At 42.9% G+C, this 19,601-nt stretch overlaps 1 protein-coding gene across 1 annotated transcript; it reads left to right on the top strand.

The window, feature by feature from the left end:
* The first annotated feature begins 319 nt into the window (after window positions 1–319).
* Window positions 320–18,946, top strand: TAF11 (TATA-box binding protein associated factor 11). Its single transcript, XM_073616012.1, has 5 exons — window positions 320–475; window positions 8,357–8,499; window positions 8,584–8,671; window positions 16,172–16,268; window positions 18,461–18,946. Exons 1-5 carry the CDS (start codon window positions 383–385, stop codon window positions 18,589–18,591), a joined length of 552 nt encoding a protein of 183 aa, XP_073472113.1. The 5' UTR covers window positions 320–382; the 3' UTR covers window positions 18,592–18,946.
* Window positions 18,947–19,601: the final 655 nt, after the last annotated feature.

Raw genomic sequence — 19,601 nt, 5'->3', positions numbered from 1 at the left:
TTCAATGATGGGCAGTGCTGGGGGTGGAATTTTTATCGATGGCCAGACAAATCTGCTAAATAAATCTTTATGTAATATAGAAAAAGCCGCCCTTCCATTGACTAAACACGCGTTCAAAGTGAATAGCAGATAAAGGTTTATTTTACAGATTTCTTTGCCCATGGATACAAATGCCGCCCCCAGCTCTGCCCATCATTGAAATATCCTTCCCTCGCCTACATGAACGTGCTTTAGCCATGAGAGACAACAGCTGATCGTAAACGCGGCTGTGTGCGGCGCATGCGCAGTTATACCCAGGACATCCGGGCATTTCTCGACAGAACACCGGGTCGCATGCAGATGATGTCACGTGAGTAATAAGAATTCCTTCCGGAAGGAAAACATGGAGGACTCAGAACCAGCAGCTCCGAGCGAAGAGAAAATGAGCACTGAAGCCGCAGAACCGCGGGAGAAGGTGGATGAGGCGGAGAATGTGGTGAGGGGCATAGAAAAGAATGTGTACTTTAATGTGATCGATATAAAGAAACAAGTAACGCCTGTGTGTTTCCTTAGGTGAATGGACTGCACAGCAATACGTTACATAGTTCTGGTGATACATTGAAAGTCTCAGTGAACACAAGTACATTTCAGTGGCATTGTAGTTTTGGAAACGTTCGCACAGAACGTGTGTTTATCTTTTCTAGTTGTTTAGACTGACTTCAAGTAGAAGTCCACCCTATCACTGAAACCCCTGCTTCTCTACAGAGACCCACGATCTAACACTAGCCTATCTAACCCTGTAAAGAAGAAACCAGTATACATAACTGTTTTGAAGCCGATCCGACCCGATCCCACACTGAGGTGTCGGCTTCGCTGTGTAGGCGGGTGCAGAGGACACAGCCGACAACGGAAGCCCCATAGTAAGTCTATGGGTGACCTCATTCCCCACTCATTTCCCAGCTGTTGTCGGCTGTGTCCTTTACAGAGCTTCCGCCACTGGAAATCAGATCTGCTTCAAAAAAGGTATGTATACTGATTTCTTCTTTACAGGGCGAGATAGATTAGTGTTAGACTGTGGATGTCTATAGATGTAGAGATTTTTAGCGTTAGGGTGGACTTGCACTGTAACCAAGTCAATACTGGGCACTTTTACCTCCTTCCTTCCCAGGCCAATTTTCAGCTTTCAGAGCCGTTGCATTTTGAATGACAATTGGGCAGTCGTGCAACGCTATACCCAAACAACATTTTTGTTTTTTTTAAACAGAGCTTTTTTTTTTGGTGGTATTTAATCACCGCTGAGTAGTTTTTTTTTTTTTTGCTAAACAAATGAAAAGAGTCCAAGAATTGTGAAGGAAAAAAGTTTTTTTGTTTGTTATAAAATGTTATTTATTTATTTTAGGTACTTCTATAGCGCCGTCAATTTACGCAGCGCTTTACATATACATTGTACATTCACATCAGTCCCTACCCTCAAGGAGCTTACAATCTAAGGTCCCTAACTCACATTCATACATACTAGGGCCAATTTAGACAGGATCCAATTAGCCTACCAGCATGTCTTTGGAGTGTGGGAGGAAACCGGAGTACCCGGAGGAAACCCACGCAGGCACAGGGAGAACATGCAAACTCCAGGCAGGTAGTGGAAAATGTTGTAACTAAGTAATTTTTCTCCTTCACTGATGTGCACCGAGGAGGCACTAGTATGCGGCAATGATAGGCAGCCTTTATGGGCACTGATGGGGCTGCACTGATACTAATTGCACTGATTATGAGTAAGGATGAGCTCCGGCGTGTTCGCACAGCCCACGTGCAGAGCCCGCCAGGAAGTCGGCCCTGCGATGCTCTAATCACAGGCAGTGAGACATTGTTCCGATGCGTGGCTGCAGAGATCAGGAAATGTCTCACTGCCTGTGATTAGCGCAGAGCAGGGCCGACTTCCTGGCGGGCTGTGCGAACACGCCGGAGCTCATACTTAACTAGAAAATTAATTTCCTGGAGAAAACGAGTGGGAATGCTGAATTGCTAAAGCTAACTGGATGAATAGCTTAAATCCGTAAGAAGAAGTGAGAATAGTTGGAAAAGTAGTCAATGGTTTTAAAATAAACATGAATTTCATTAAAAAAAGTTTAACACCACCACTAATTTATGAAAGATGTGGAATATTTAAAGGTTTTTTGAAAAGCTTTTTGATCATTAATCCCCACACCTAATGAGTGAGAGACAGTGTGAGAGAACCCTTCAAACAAGCCTTAATAAATCCACAACAGTACATGCTATGGAAACAGCGACTTCACCGTTGGAGACACATGGCCTTTGTGAACGTATCGGTATAAAATTTATGTTGATAAAGTTAAAAATGTGGGCATGTCAGTGATTTAAAAAAGAAGTTGGCTGTGCTTTTCGCTGGGAAATGTGAAGAATTTTATACAGGACAGTCAATGGAAGAAAGTGTAGAACTCTTGTCATTTGGAAGCTCAACCGGCCAATAGTAAAAGGCGTATCACAAAACTTGCACGTTGCCTGAAACTAGACAAAACTACCTACATTGATGTATAAATTGTGTATGACAAGTAGATCTTGTGGGCGGTAGAGAGCAATTTATAGAGAAGGAACTAATGCCTTGTTTCCACCGAGCGGATCGGTTTGTAAGGCCTAGAATGGTCCGGCCTATTCAGGTGAACGTTTCCACTGCAAGTCAAACCGACAGGGGCCATACGTGGGTTTAGAAAAAATGCCTAGCATGACGTCACAGGTCCACCAATCAGTGGAATGTATCGTAGCTCCGCCCTTACCGAACTGTTCCATTTTCTATGGCCCCACATCTGAAGCAGGACCCTGAATGGAGCGGTTCGGCTTGGTTTTATGGGCTGCTTTCATAATGGAAACACCCAAAATAGCGTACCGAACCGATCCGCCTGGTAGAAACGAGGCATAAGATATTTTTTGTAAGGCTCTGTGCTCTAGCTATGACATCATCCACTCTAAGCAGCCCAATACACACTGTTTAATCGATAAAATTTCCTGAAATGATCACTAAACTTAAACAGCTTTTTCACAAACACTGTAAAAGATATCAAACTGAAAAGATATAGCCAGATAGCTGAATATTTTGTGAACATTTTAAAGTTTGCTTGGCATCTGTAGGTGAAAGTATGAAGGAGCTAAAACTTTTGGGAGTGGAAGAAGATTTTAAGGATCTGAAGCATGCTCCCATTCACTTCAATGTTAAAAAAAGTGTTAAAAAGCTTATTATTTTAAAAAGTATAAATAGTAGAAAAAAAAGTTGAAGTTCCATCATTAGCTGAAAGAGCTGAACATTTTAAAAGTCGAATGGTTTTAATAGCTGAAAGTATGCAGAAGTTACGCAGAGCCATAAAAACGTACGGAATAATAAAAATGGATAAAAAAACAAATTAACAATAGTGGGACTGCTGAAGCATTCCCACTAATTATGAGCACAGACCCCCACCCTGTCAGGAAAGCTGCTTAGAGGCATTCCTCTACTTGCGCTGTCAGGATGAATGGCGATAACCAGCACTTCATATTTACACACTGATCAGCTGTGATTGGACACAGCTGATCACAGGGTAAGGAGCCTACGTCATAGGCTCTTTTCAGTGATCAGAGATGCGGTGTGTCCAAGTGACCGCACCACTGATCTAAGCGCCCCCAGGGGCGTGCATGAGTGGCATGTTGTGAATGATATCATAGATAGGACAGTTCAATTCTAGTGGGGTATAGGAAAAATTACCCACATCCCTAATATCAACCACAAAACAAAAATAGACCCTCTGGTGGGACTTTATAGGGCAATGAATCCAAATGGACGTAAACCAATTGAATATTTAAAATTATATAATTTTAATATTAAAAAATGGGACACAATTAACTATGTCAAGCAAAATGCAGATAGACAAAATACATGAAAGATGTGTAGCATAATACTCATAAAATCACAACCACTATTTAGAATCACTCTTGTACTAATGAACAGAGTAATACCGAACGTCTTTCAAGGTCATGCGTTATTCCTCTTCATCAGGGTAAAGTGGTAGAGGTATCTATGATATCGTGTAAGAGCAGGTATCTTGCTGTGTCCCTTCAAGAGTTTAAAAGCAAGGAGGCATTGCTCTGCTAGCCCTGAACCTTCCAGGAAGACTGACAGCAAAGGCAGCCACCCCACTGACGACCAAAAGGGGGGGGCAGGAAGACCAGACACACAAGGGAACCCACCAAAGGGTCAAGCTAATGAGGATCTCGATAAATAGGCACACAGAGATGGATATAATTTCCGAAATATGGGATCCAAAGGACAAAATGGAAATCTGTGTGTTGGTATGACTTATTTAACCACTTCAGCCCCGGAAGATTTGGCTGCTCAATGACCAAGCCATTTTTTTGGGATATAGCACTGCATCGCTTTAACTGGCAATTGTGCGGTCGTGTGACGCTGTACCCAAACAAAATTGATGTCCTTTTTTTCCCCACAAATAGAGCTTTCTTTTGGTGGTATTTGATCATCTCTGCGTTTTTTTTTATTTTTTGCGCTATAAACAAAAAAAGTGACCATTTTGAAAAAAACACTATTTTGTAATTTTTGCTATAATATCCCCAATTTTTAATTTTTTTGAAAATGCTAATTTTTTCCTCAGTTTAGGCCGATTATGTATTCTTCTACATAATTTTTGGTAATAAAAATCTCAAGCGTATATTGGTTTGCACAAAAGCTATAGCATCTACACAATAGGGGATAGATTTATGGCATTTTTATTTATTTTTTACTAGTAATGGTGGTGATCTACGATTTTTATCTGGACTGCGACATTATGGCAAACATATCGGACACTTTTGACACATTTTTGGAACCATTGACAATTATACAGTGATCCATGCTATAAAAATGCACTGATTACTTTGGCAGGGAAGGGGTTAACACTAGGGGGCGATCAAGGGGTTAACTGTGTTCCCTAGTGTGTGTTCTAACTGGGGGGGAGGGCACCGACTATAGGAATGACAGATCGTGGTTCCTAGCTATTAGGAACTCATGATCTGCCTCTCCTCACAGAACAGGGATTTGTGTGTTTACACACATACGTCCCTCTTCTGCCTTTTGTGGCCAGCGGTCATCGCTTAAAGGAGCCAATGTACAGCTACGGCGGCTCGCGGGATTGTGCCAACCTGCCGCAGTATAACGGCGGCTGGTTGGCAAGTGGTTAAAAGGAGTATGTATAGTTACACTCGAGCCGGTGTCCAATTGGGTGGAAAATGGATGATCGCATTTGTATTCACTGGTATACTGGTGTACCTTCAGTAAAGATGTTCACAAGTCTGGGGAGGCTTGCTCCAAACCCTGCTGGCTGTTTGGAGCAAGCCTCCAAACAGCCAGCAAATTTGTAACTATACATACTCCTTTTAAATAAGTCGTACCAACACACAGATTTCCGTTTTGGAAATTACTATATCCATCTCTGTGTGCCTTTTTATCGAGATCCTCATTCTCTTGACCCTTTGGTGTGGGTTCCCTTGTGGGTCGGGTCTTTCTGTCCTGCCCCCCCTTTTGGTCATCAATGGGGTGGCCGCCTTTGTTTCCATCTTCCTGGACGGTTCAGGGCTAGCGGAGCAATGCCTCCTTGCTTTTAAACTCTTGATGTGACATGGCAAGATACCTGCTCTTACACAATATCATAGATGCTTCTACCACTTGCCTCTGATTAGAGCTGCACGATTCTGGCTAAAATGAGAATCACAATTTTTTTGCTTAGAAGATGGATCACGATTCTCACGGCGTAACATCATCTTTGACATTAAAACAAAAAAAAAAAAAAATTGGACTAACTTTACTGTGTTTTTATATATTCATTGAAGTATTTTTTTCCCCAAAAAAATCGCATTTGAAAGACTGCTTGCAGCAATTGTCATTTTATTCCCTAGGGTGTGTGTGTGTATATGTATGTATGTATATGTGTGTGTGTGTGTGTATATATATATATATATATATATATATATATATATATATATATATATATATTTATAATGTGTGTGTGTTCTAGCAAAAAATATTGATTTTAACTTGAAGTGTCAGAAAAAGATTTAGACTTTAAATGGTTAAACTTCCTGCATTTACACTTTGTCGAAAACTTGGCAGACTGCCCACAGAAGTTCTATCCCTTTGATTTAAGAAAGAAGCTTAGTTACAACATTTCAAGTTAAAGACTTGGCAGACTGCCAGGATGCTTTCTTTTGACAGCTGAGTGAGCAGATAAAGTCTCTCCACTTGTTTATATGAAAGAATCGGCAAAATCTGCAGGAGAGATCGTGGGGGGGGGGGGAGTGAATCGAGATCATGATTTTTTTAACGATTAATTGTGCAGCTCTATCTCTGATAAAAAGGAATAACGCATGACTTTGAAATGCGTTGGGTATCACTTTGTTCATGAGTACAAGAGTGATTCTACATAGTGGTTGATTTCTTGATGCTACACATCTTTCATGTATTTTGTCTATCTGTATTTTGCTTTACATAGTTAATTCTGTGTCCCATTTTATATTTTGTAATAGTAAAATTATATTTTTTACATATTCAATTGGTTTATGTCTATTTGGAGTCATTGCCCTATAAAGTCCCACCAGAGGGTCTCGTTTTGTGAAGAACATCATTTGACATCCAGTCAACACAATGAAACCACTGCCCGGCCGTCATTTTGCTATAGGCCGGGCAGGATGTGGTTAAAATATGGGGTCCCCCCCCCTCTCAAAAATCATACTCGCCTAGGTGGATGCAGCATCTGTCTGCTGCTTCTGTCCCCCACCAGCTCTAAGACTGAAAACTGAGCGATCAAACATAGCTGATCGCTTTGTTCCCATTGCTCTGTGAACAGAGAGCTGGTGACTGTCAGTCACCACTCTGCTCTGTTTCGCCCCCCCTCCACGCACACTGGAGTGCTGGGCTGTGGAGGGGGCGGGAGTGGTTGTCTCAGGCAGTTAGCGGCTCGCTGAGAGGCTGAGATGGGTGCCAGTCAAGGCATGTGGGCAGATCCTGACTTTATTGTGGCAAACTTGCCTGAGCCTGGACCGGCTCTGTGACGCCAACTGACAGCGGGCTTCAGCTCGTTGTCTACTGAAAATGGGTCACAAGAGTTCAGAACGATCTGCACTCCTGTGATCCACAGGAGAAGTACAGCCAAACAAGCTTTGGCTGTACTTCTCCTTTAACGCACTGGACTTACTTTAGGCTTACTTTATTCTTACTGAGTTGAAGAGGAACTAAACCCTCCAAGGTTTATTTTGCTTTTAGCCCCCTTATACCTTGTCTGCTGGGTTGTGCTCAAATACCTTACACATAAAGGGAATTCAGTGTTGTCTTGCTGTGTTCTGTCAATCCACCACCATATGACGTTATCAGGAGCAGGTTGTCTCTACCAAAATCTAACAGCCAGCCCCAATGTTGCACTGTCGGGTCCATCCTCCATCCATTGTATGCTTAAGCCTCCTGGGATATCTGATGTAAATATCCCAGGAGGCTGCTGGAGTCAAGTAAATGTCATTCTCACCTAGGCAAGTAAATCCCATCCCAAATAATCCATTCATATCCCCATTTTAGAGCCTAATGCTAGCCTTACCCAACTAGATTTCTCTTTGTTCACCCCACAGATTAAATAAGAGAAAAATCACTTGAGCCCCCCATCCACAATCAAAACTATGGATGGAGGAATCTCCACTGCTAGCTAATGTATACAGCATCAGCTGTCTGGACACCCGAACAGTGAGTTTAGCTGATGGTATGCTGTCACTGTTCCGCCAATCATTTTCCATTCTACTTTAAATTGACTTTTGTCAAACCAAGTGGTGCTTGCAGGGCCAAGCATCACTTGAATTTTAGCCAGTTCTACAGGAATCTGCCAAAGCTTAGGCCAACTTTAGCCATTCAAACCTGGTTACCATTTATGAACCCCGAGATGTACTGGTTTACATCTATTTGGAGTCATTGCCCTATAAAGGGCACATCACACACATAAGTTGGACTTGTGTCTTTTTTCAACCTCACCTACTATGTAACTATGTCCCACCAGAGGGTCTTTTTTTTTTTTTTTTTTTTTTTTTTTTTTTTTTTTTTGTGAAGGACATCATATGACATCCAGTCGACACAATTTAACCACCGCCTGGCCGTCATTTTGCTGTAGGCTGGACGGGATGTGGTTAAACGAGAAGTATGACTTATAAAGTCTTTGTGTGCTTATAACAGAAATTCTGAACAGTTCAGGGGTGAAAGAAATCCTTCAATTTGTGATTTACTCATCTTTTTATAAGTTTGTGTGTAGTAAACCTCTACAATATTATTACTATCATCATTATTATTGTTCAAAACTGTATTTTCAAGGTGAAAGCAGAGGAAAGTCCTGTGACCACAACAGCTGGAGAGACACCAGATGCGTTACTCAACGCTAAGAAAATGAAAATTGAAGTAAAGGAGAAAAAAGAAAAGAAGCAGAAGGTGGATGAAGATGAGATACAGAAGATGCAGTAAGTAACTGATTACACTGGAACTGACTCTCTGAAACTTCCTACAGTAATACCTAAATATGTCACACATTGTTTTCTATGTAGAATTCTGGTGTCATCCTTTTCAGAAGAACAGCTAAATCGCTATGAGATGTATAGACGCTCTGCATTCCCTAAAGCTGCTATTAAACGGGTATGATGTTGGAATCAAATTGTTTTTGCATGAACCCTTTTTTAAAGTTGTACCACCTTTGTAAACATTCAGTAATAATTGTTACCCTGTCACCATGTCACTTTAAGCTACCGTATGAGGTCAGCTGTACAAAAAAAGGCATTTGCAGTGGCAAGAAAATGTATGTGAACCCCTTAGAATTATTATATTTTCTCCCTTCGCCTTTCAGGACAGCACCTTGGAGAGAGCGTAGCTCCACCTCTTAGACAGGAAACACTGCGTGACAACGCCCCTTTAAAAAGCAGCTGCTTCCACCATGCCATCAGTTTTAGTGTTTCCTCCGCCATGGTGGAAGCACTGCTTGGGGAACCAGAGGGGCTGCGCTCTCTCCAAGGAGAAGGTTTTGGCAGGACCTCCACGTTTGGGTACTCAGACCAACCCAGCTCCTTCCCTTACGTGAGGAGGGTGCTCCGGTGTCCTTTCCTTCTCCGGCTCACAGGAGTAATGGTCTGCCGGAAGTTTTCCACCCGGGGTGTTCGGGGGGCCGCGGTTGTGCTCAGTAAGAGCGTCCATGCCAGGCCTCTGCATGGCGGCGCCGAATCCCGGACAGCAGGTGATGTCAGTTCCGGTGGGCGGATACTTCCGGCGGGGCGTAGCAGCGATTGGTTCCTGCTGCTGGAACGCAGGAGGAAGGGGCGGGTCCTCTGGCCGGGACTTCCTTTTGTTTGGCACATGGAGCCTAGTACACAGTGCAGCAGCTGCGGATTGCACTATGGAGACAGCGGAATCGTCAGCAGCAATGGCGGATGCAGGCGCCCAGGTTCCCGGCCAGGCCCAGGTAGGAGAGGTGCGGTGGCACCTCTTTCCTTTTATATCACTGGGTGTTTTATCTTTGATGTGGTTATTCAAAACCTGCTGCTGTCTGCTATGGGGTAACAGTTTCCATTAGCAGTTCAGCAAAGGAGTGAGACTCTGGGCACTTAGGGTGTTGGCTGGAGGTACTACTTTTCTCTGAAGCCTTAGTTCTAAAGGACCTGGGTTTTTTCTTGTTTCTCTGTTTCAGAAAGCTACTGCCAAATCAGAGAGAACAGGGAGAAAGTGCCCCTCATGCAAAAATCCTTTAAGGGACTCTTGGCCCAAACCACTGTGCAAATCCTGCATTGTGGATTTAGTAAAAGAAGAATCCTCACAAGAGTGCAAAGAGCTCTTATCTTCTGTGAGGAAGGAGTTAGCAGAGGCCCTAGGGACAGTGCGTTCCCTTGTAAAGCACGGCCAGAGTTCCAGCCAAGAGCAGAGTTCTCACTCCAGTTTCCCTCAGTCCACTTCCAGACAGGTGGAAAGTGAGTCGGAGGAGGAAAGGGAAAGCATTCCACCCTCAACCATTGATTCTGAGGAGGAGGAGGTGGAAGAAGAGTCAAGATCATCTAGATATAAGCTGTCACTTGAGGAGGTGGATGAATTACTCAAGGCAATTTATACTACCCTGGAGATCCAGGAAGAAAAGGCTCAGCTGTCTGTGCATGATAAGATGTACCTGGGGCTGGAGGAAATTAAACACAGGGTGTTCCCTGTGCATAAAGTGTTAACAGACACTATTAAAAAGGAATGGAAGAACCCAGAGAGAGGACAGTTTTTTTCTAAAACCCTCAAAAGGAGGTTTCCTTTTGAGGAGAATGAGGAACTATTGTGGAATAAAAAACCAAAAATAGACGCTGCCTTTTCTCAAGTATCTAGGAAGACTGATTTAGCTTTTGAGGACATGGGTATTCTCAAAGATGCTATGGATAAGAGGGCAGATGGGCTACTGAAGAAAGCCTGGGACTCATCTCTAGCTAATCTTAAGCCAGCAATGGCGGCTACGGTTGTGGCTAGGAATCTGGAGTGCTGGTTAGAGCAACTTAAAAATCATGTTGTGGCAGGTACCTCCAGAAAGGACTTATTGGAGTCCTTCCCTACCCTGCTTAAGGCAGTAAAATATATGGCAGATGCCTCTGCAGAATCTATCAGGATGTCAGCCAGGTCCTCTGCGCTTGTTAACTCAGCAAGAAGAGCACTCTGGCTAAAGACCTGGTCAGGGGATTCAGCTTCTAAAGTAAAACTGTGCGGAATTCCCTTTTCAGGAGACCTGATGTTTGGGCCAGAACTAGAGACTGTCCTTGACAGGACAGCAGACAAGAAGAAAGCTTTCCCACAGAAGAAGAAAACGGTACAGCAGAGGAAAAATTTTCATCCTTTTCGACAAACCGATAAGGAAAAGGACCACACACAGAAGAGACCCTGGTCTTCTCAGAGAGGAAGAGGTAGAGGTGGGGTACTCTTTAGAACCCCAGAACAAACCCCTAAAAAACAATGACCATCTAGTAGGGGGGAGACTACAGGACTTCTTACCAATCTGGGAAAAAACAACAAAGAGTCCTTTTGTTCTGGGGTTAATCAAAAAGGGTTATCAATTGGAATTCTCACAAAGCCCCCCAAGTCGGTTTTACATCACAAACCTGCCAAAGGATCGGGAAAAGGCTCTGGCCATGAAGTCTCTGTTACAGGAACTGATGCAACAGAAGGTCATTTCCCAGGTTCCGAAAGATCAAGAGGGGAAGGGGTTTTACTCCCACATTTTTATGGTCAAAAAGCCATCAGGAAAGTTCCGCCTGATTCTCAATTTAAAGGTTCTAAATCGATCCATAAAATACAAAAAATTCAGGATGGATACGATTTTCTCAGTAAGGAATTTGCTAACCCCCAAATGTCATATGGCTTCCATCGATTTGAGAGATGCCTATCTCCATATACCAATAGCGCCCCCATCACAAAGGTTCCTGCGTCTTGCAGTCAATCTGGGGGGAGGGGAGATTTGGCACCTGCAGTTTCGGGCTCTGCCTTTCGGTCTTTCCTCTTCTCCCAGGGTATTCACAAAAGTGATGGCGGAATCTTTGGAGCCCCTGAGACTGAAGGGGATTTCAATAGTACCCTATTTGGACGATCTGCTACTGTTTGCAGACTCAAGGGGTCAAGTAGAGGTCAACCTACAGACAGTTCAAACACATTTAAGAGGTTTGGGATGGCTTCTCAATCTTCAGAAGTCAAACTTAATTCCATCTCAAAGGGTAAGGTTTCTGGGGTACGAAATAGACTCGATAGAACAGAAAATTTTTCTACCCCAGGAGAAAATAGAGAAGATGCAGTTGACCCTGATAACACTTCAATCCAACGCAGAGATCTCTGTAAGACAAGCCATGTCTGCTCTGGGTCTGTTGACAGCAGCAATTCCTTCGGTACAGTGGGCCAGATTGCATTCCCGTCCTCTGCAATCGGATATCCTGATGAATTGGTCATACCAGGAACCTCTGGAGAAGAAATTCAACTTGGGGGCAAGAGCAAAAAGGTCTCTCTGGTGGTGGAGGAACCTAGGAAACGTTTCAAAAGGGCTTCCTTGGGTCTTTCCGGTAACCAGAAGGCTGACTACAGATGCCAGCGCCTGGGGATGGGGAGCTCACCTGGAAGAAAAAACGGTTCAGGGAGTTTGGACCAAACCAGAAGCAAGAAGATCTTCAAATTGGAGAGAGTTAAAGGCTGTTCACTTAAGCCTCCTCTCCCTCCAGGAATTTCTAGTGAATCAACATGTCCAAATATTGTCAGACAATATGACGACAGTATTATATTTAACAAAGCAAGGGGGCACAAAAAGCAAAACCCTAATGGGTCTAGCGCATCAGATCCTAAGATGGGCAGAGAACAATGTGGCCTCTCTATCAGCAGTCCATCTAAAGGGGACGGAAAACACCTTAGCAGATCTCCTCAGCAGGAAAGAAATAAGGGAAGCAGAGTGGTCTCTCAATCAGGAATTATTCGAAAAGATTTCCAAGAGTTGGGGTCATCCCCAAGTGGACCTCTTTGCAAAAGAGGAAAATGCAAAAATACCAGTCTTCTTCTCTCTTCAGAGACAGGATCAAGCTCTCGGAGTAGATGCGTTAGCTCACAAATGGGACTTCCATCTGTCCTACGCTTTTCCCCCGTTCCAGCTGATACCAAAGGTGTTAGCCAAATTCAGATTGGAGTCCACGGAGCTAATATTAATAGCTCCTTATTGGCCAAAAAGACCCTGGTTTTCAACCTTGATGAACCTCTCAGTGAAACCTGCTTGGAGATTACCAATCAGGACAGACCTGTTGAGTCAGGGCCGAATTCTCCATCCAGATCCAGCTTACCTCAAACTAACAGCTTGGTTTCTGAAGAACAAATCTTAAGACGAAAGGGTTTATCAGAGAGGCTTATTTCTACCCTTCTTGCAAGTAGAAAAAAAGTGACGAGAGACATTTACTTTAAAGTCTGGAAGATCTATAATTCTTGGTGTTCCAGTAAAAACTTTGATTTTCGTACCACATTTTCAGTTTTGGAATTTCTTCAAGAGGGATTGGAGAAGGGGTTAGCAGCAAGTACGCTCAAGACGCAGGTAGCTGCTTTATCAGTTTTTTTGGAAAGAACCCTGTCAGGGGAACCTTTTAATAATCAGATTTTTTAGGGCAATGGCAAAAGTAAAGCCTAGACCTGTTGTTAGTTTTCCCAAATGGGATTTATCTTTAGTTCTTCAGGGTCTAACTATGGCACCGTTTGAACCCATAGAAGAAGCATCATTACGTTTCTTGACGTTAAAGACTATTTTATTGGTAGCAGTAACTTCCGCACGTAGAATTAGTGAGTTACAAGCCCTTTCAATTAAAGAGCCCTTCATGAGATGTCTACAGGATAGGGTAGTCTTAAGGACGGATCCAGCATTTCTACCAAAGGTGGCTTCAGTTTTTCACCGTACACAGGAAATCATTCTCCCTACTTTTTGTCCTTTACCTTCGGGAGCAGGAGAAGAAGCTTTCCATACCCTTGATGTCAGGAGGTGCCTGCTTAAATATCTGGAAAGAACAAAGGAAATCAGAAAGTCATCCTCACTCTTTGTTTTAATGGAAGGTACTCACAAAGGAGGTAAAGCTTCCAAAAGCACCCTTGGAAGATGGTTAAAGCAGGCCATCAAAGAGGCATACATATCTTTGGGTCTGGAACCTCCGGAAGGGGTATTACCTCATTCTACTCGAGCAGTGGCGGCATCATGGGCAGAAAGGGCTGGGGCATCTCCTGAGCAAATCTGCAAGGCTGCCACATGGTCCAGTTTTTCGACCTTCATAAGGCACTACCGCTTGGATCTACTATCAGCCTCGGACCAATCATTTGGTAGGAAGGTTTTGCAGGCAGTAGTCCCACCCTGAAGTAAGTTTCTCGGTTATCCTCTCCAAGGTGCTGTCCTGAAAGGCGAAGGGAGAAAACCTTAGTTAGACTTACCGGTGACGGTATTTCTACGAGCCTTTCAGGACAGCAGCCTACTTCCCTCCCTTGGTTATCATATGTAAAGTATAATTATAGGACCTGGTAATTGTCTGATTATATTTTCCAGCATGTCGGAGGATTTCTCGGTAACAACTGATGGCATGGTGGAAGCAGCTGCTTTTTAAAGGGGCGTTGTCACGCAGTGTTTCCTGTCTAAGAGGTGGAGCTACGCTCTCTCCAAGGTGCTGTCCTGAAAGGCTCGTAGAAATACCGTCACCGGTAAGTCTAACTAAGGTTTTTTTTTTTTTTTTTTTTTTGCCATAAAACGTGATCTGATTCTCATCTGAATAAAAATAGACACACATCATCTGCCTAAAGTGTGTCTAAATCTGGGACATTTAATACATCCCCAATGTTTATCATTCCCTCACCCCCTATTATACTTACCTGAGTTCTAACTTGATCCAGCACTGTGTCTGTCTGCAGCAGCTCTCTCTTCGCTCTCTCTGGAGCTATTGGCTGATGACATCACAATCTGACTCAGCCAGAAGAATCTTTTTGTATTCATTCATTGAATACAGCGTTGTCTCTGAATGGCTGAGCACCCCTCAGACCGACTCTGGTTTGTTCTGGTGTCAGACAGGAAGTGTCTCGCAGTCATGACCCAGCACTGTGTACTGTTCGTAGCTGAAGTTGCATACAGTTCATACAGCGCTTGGAGCCAATGCAGCACTTAGTAAAGGAAATAGTTTGTTAGGACCAGCTTGGTTGAAACAAACTACTTAACGTGACAGGAAATCTGGGTATTTGTTTAAGACTAAACCTCTTTATTAACGACTTGCCGACCATGCTATAGCTGAATGACGGCTACAGCGCGGTTGTTCAGATCTGGAAGGGCATCTATTGATGTCGTTCCCCCAAATCCAGATCCTACACCTTTTAATTAGCTTCATCTGCACATTGGTTCCCTAAGCCCCAGGCTATTCACACACACACCAAGTAATTCAATTCATGCATTTTCTTTTTCGGGTCAGTATTGTAGTATTTTCCAATAATTTTTATGGAAAAAAAATATCAAGCAACCATGTTTCATTGAGAAGTAACGGAACCATCGTATTCTGATCACGCCATCATTAAGCAATGTTAAAGTGGCAATCCACAACTAACTCTGCCCGGAGAGGTAAGATGAAGAAGTGCAGTGTCCATTCACTATAGATATTGTAAACATTATATGTAACCGAAACAAACAGCGCTCCTACATCTTCCCTTAACAGATGTTACTTGCAAATGAATGCCGTGCTGGTGATAAAACAAAATAAACAAACAGTTCCACAAGGGGGATTCCAAGAAAGGTACTCTGCTGTGCAGTGAACTCTCTGGCACTTGTTCTCACTTTGTTAGCGAATCCCTCTCCCTTTGAAGTGTACACTTACCAGAACTCGGCAAGTGAAAAGCCTGGATGGATGGTCTCATCCATCATCCTGGTGGGCTGTTGGTAATGCTGCTGGATGATTATGGGATAGGTGTGTCCGGACATCAAGGAATGGATGGCTCGTCCTGCTGATCGTTCCGTCTGTATCATCCACTGCCCGATCGTCCTCACCCAGAGGTCCCAAAGATGTTACTGTGATCTCATGAAACAGATGGCAGCACCATAGCTTAATTCCGAAAAGTGGTTTAACATTTATAAATAGAAACAAGATATAACTGTGCTCATATCACTAGCTTGTACGTGCATTTATAAATAGACCCCCCCCCCCCCCCCCCAAAACCCCATACACGCAATCCAAAAATCAGACAACAGATCCTCCCCTTTTTTTTTTTTTTTTCATGCTATTCGCATGTCGAACATGAAGAGTTTACTAAAGGTACGCAAATTCTCGTACGACAGAATAAAACAGAAGTGTGTCGTGTATCTTCAGACGACAACTGTACTGATTAAACGAAACTCGTACAATCTGGTATCGTACGAGAATAATTTTCCTGCTTGTCCGATTGGATAATATTGGATGAACTGCTGTGATCGGCTCTCAAACGCTGTGCACTAACGATCCAGTTATCGTACGATCGCTTCGAAATCAGTATTTTTTACAACACGCTTTTAGTGTTGTGGTGGTCTGTAATTCATTTTCTTCTTCTATTGATTACTTTAATTCTGGAAGAATCTTAAATCATTTCATATATAATGTCCTTTGTTCTCATTTTCAGCTGATTCAGTCCATTACAGGCTGCTCTGTGTCACAGAATGTAGTGATTGCCATGTCTGGTATTGCGAAGGTCTTTGTTGGAGAGGTTGTAGAAGAAGGTAATTTTTATAGTGTACTTTTTAAAAACTTGAATATCGCTGCTGTGTCAATATATCAAATTTTGAGGACATCCAAAAGAACTAGACTTTCTCTGATTGGTAGCCAGTTCAGCTCATAGAGGTTCCTGTACATCCCTGCAGCAGCCTCCAAAACCTTGTATCTTTACATTATGTGTCTCATACTTCACTTTGCATTAAATCCAGAAATGTGATTCACAGAATTTTACTCTAAGGTATTTTCCTTACATTTATGTGGGATGTATGACATGTTCACTCTCAATTGGCAGTTGTTACCTATTTTTTACTACTCATAAGGGACAGGTGTTGGGTTATTTCATGGTGTTGACACAGTCCATTGTAAACTCTTTTTGAAAACTAGAATTCCTAAAGCCGAAGAGTAGCCAAGATCACAAACAGAATAATTAGCACAAGGGACATAACTTAGTCAGTAGGATGTGTTCCTTGTGCTAAATGCTCTTCTGCATGGGTTAATAGCATGAATGGGTAGTCACAGGCTCTAATCAAGAAGATCCGCCATTCATGATTCATAGAAGCTATCCTAGAGCTTTTGTGAATGAAACACAATCTGATTGAAGGGGGGAAAAGCTATCAATCATCCACCTGTCCTACATTTGTAGATCACTTTCTTGATGAGAGCCCATGACAGCCCCTTAGTTGTATTAACCCTGGAAGATTATGGCGGGGGAGATGGGCAGGACAGAAGATGATTTTCACTTACTTAGAGGAATCCATACAAGAGATACATTCTACTGGCTGTAAGTTATGTCTCTTGTGCTGATTTTTATGTTTGGCCTGCACTCTACACCTGGTTCAGTGCTCCTGCTACCTGCGGTCAGGAAGCACACAAGAAAAAAAACTCAAGGAAGCCCTGCCAGTGTGAGTACATGTCCATGAGTACTTGTGCTCATTTTAAAATGCGCATGCGCAGAAGTTTCATTCAATGCTAAGATTTAATGAAGTGCTAGGATGTCAGTTAATAGGAGGTGGGTAGATCACATGGCCTCTTCATCTCCAGCCACGGTATGCTGCCTGTGTGTTGGCACACATAGCAGCTGTGCATGTAGCTGTGTAGCCCTTAGAAGGGGAGTGTGCATGATGCAGTGGCTCCATAAATGCTTCGCCAGTGATGGGAGCCACCACCGCAAAGAAAATGAAGTTGGTTTAAAAAAAAAAATGCGGTATTGAATAGAAGGGGCTGGAAACAACAAACATTCATGTAATTGTGCCTATATCATGTTATTTTTTTTTTTATCAACTGAGCCTAATAACTCTTTAAGGTTTCCATTAACATAACAAGTTTTTAGTTTAAGGCCTGATATACCTGCAAAAATTAACTTGACCTATGGTTATGACTGCATGTCTGGCTTACCATAAAGTCATCTCAGTGGCCATCCAACTAAGGGTCCTTTTCACACGGGCAGTCAGTTCAGGTCCACCTGTCCGTTTTCCAGGTGGGGCTGACCTGTCCGCCAAATCCAGATATATGGTGACCCTATCTTCCATCCGTATGGAGGATGGGATCGTATGAAAACTGACAGGTAGTCCGTTTTCACCCAGTATCCCCCGTGAGGAGAGTAGGACTGTCTCCGCAGTGGGTGGAGACGGACCTGTCATCCGCCTGCTCAGCAGGGATCATCGGAGCTATCCTCCACTGAGCAAAGCAGAGTCTGCCGAGCGGACCACCTGCGTGAAAGGGACCCTAAGACAAAGCCAATTCTTAGGCCAGTTTCACACTGCTGCACTGCGGTTTAGCCACAGCACAGGTGGACCCGCTGTTTACAATGGACTTTCTATTATGCTGCACGTTTTTGGTGTATTTTCTGAAAGCACACCAAATGTCCTGCATGCTGCATCTTCGGTGTGCTTTCAGAAAACACACAAAACCTTAAAGTCTATGGGACTGTGACCAAACCGCAGCACACGAGTGTGAAATGGCCCTTATGGAATTGTTTTCAGATTTAAAATGATTCATTGACCAGTTGGTTGAATAGGCATTTTACCATTAAGTGTAGAGTAAAACTGACATTATACTATATACTTTATTAGCACGTTATCTCAATGAGTGTGCAGAATATTTTCTTTCTATTTCGGTCTGTTCAGCTATATTAATAAGTGACATGTTCTAGTTCATAGATTTAATCGTTTTGGTTTTATTTTTTTTTTTTCCCCAGCTCTGGATGTTTGTGAAAAGTGGGGAGAAAACCCCCCACTACAGCCTCGTCACATGAGAGAAGCACTCAGAAGATTAAAGTCCAGGGGGCAAATTCCAGATTCCAAGTATAAAAAAATTGTGTTCAGCTGATGTTCTTGGACTTGATTTTGACTTATCACATCTTCTAAGAAGAGAGATTGCTTTGAGGATTTGTAGCAAACCTGTTCCTTTGCTCATGCAGGGTCAAACAGACATTCTTGATTGGAAGACTCACCAACAGTACATACTGATTTTTAATTTGCTATCTTGTTACTCTGACTGCCAAGAAGGTTAATTTGCAACTAAACGGACCAGATGAGCTGTCATGTAGTCCCTATTTAATGACTATCTTATGTAGTGCAGCTCAACACAAAATCTAAAAAATCTATTGCATAAAGTCCATTCAAACAAATATAAACGTGTTAAACAGTCCAGCACCTCTTGTGTAAATAAATGATCAAACATCTTTGCATAATGATTTAAAATTCTTTTGATAATTGAGCCACGACCAGCTAAAAATCCTGCTCACCTCCAACAGAATAATAAAATGCCCATCAATATCATCCGACTGATGCTGTATAATCCAAACACTTCCTCGCTCCACTTCCTAAATCTGGAATTCGACCCTTCCTCCTCTCACATGTTCCACCATATGTAATATGGAATAAAAAGGCAACACCATGGTGCTCTTCATAAAAAAAAAAAAATGATTTATTGTCCCCCACAATTAAAAACACTTAGAGGAAATAAAACAACATGTGCTGGTATATACAGTTTTCAGCCAGCACACCACTACGAACCCAGCGGTGGCGTGATGTCACAGTCAAGTCCCAAAACCAGAGTATATGAAGCAAAATGGGGCTCAATGATGAAGAGGAAAGTCAAGGCAATGAGGAATGGGGTGCAAGTCGACCAGGTCAATAGTTGCCCAGAGTGGCAGGTGAAGGTGACAAATAGGTGCAATATTAGCCGCCAAATAGTAGGCATGAAGGTTGGGAACTGAAAGACCACCATTAACCTTCTGGGCAAACTATTTGTTTGGTGATTCTGGAAGATCCCAAGATGAACTGCAAAACTTTACGTTGGTGGATCCGAAGTATATAAGGGCACAGGTATAGCAG

Source organism: Aquarana catesbeiana, linkage group LG02, assembly GCF_042186555.1.
Source record: "Aquarana catesbeiana isolate 2022-GZ linkage group LG02, ASM4218655v1, whole genome shotgun sequence".
Taxonomy (NCBI): Eukaryota; Metazoa; Chordata; class Amphibia; order Anura; family Ranidae; genus Aquarana; species Aquarana catesbeiana.
Note: the sequence above shows the minus strand (reverse complement) of the source record. Positions and strands in the feature narration are given on the sequence as shown.

Bases quoted from the DNA above. Each gene is read 5' to 3' on its own strand.
- TAF11 (XM_073616012.1), top strand. From the start codon at position 383: ATGGAGGACTCAGAACCAGCAGCTCCGAGCGAAGAGAAAATGAGCACT. The intron at 8,500-8,583 runs GTAAGTAACTGA...TTTTCTATGTAG, and splicing joins GATGAGATACAGAAGATGCA to AATTCTGGTGTCATCCTTTT. The intron at 16,269-18,460 runs GTAATTTTTATA...TTTTTTCCCCAG, and splicing joins TGGAGAGGTTGTAGAAGAAG to CTCTGGATGTTTGTGAAAAG.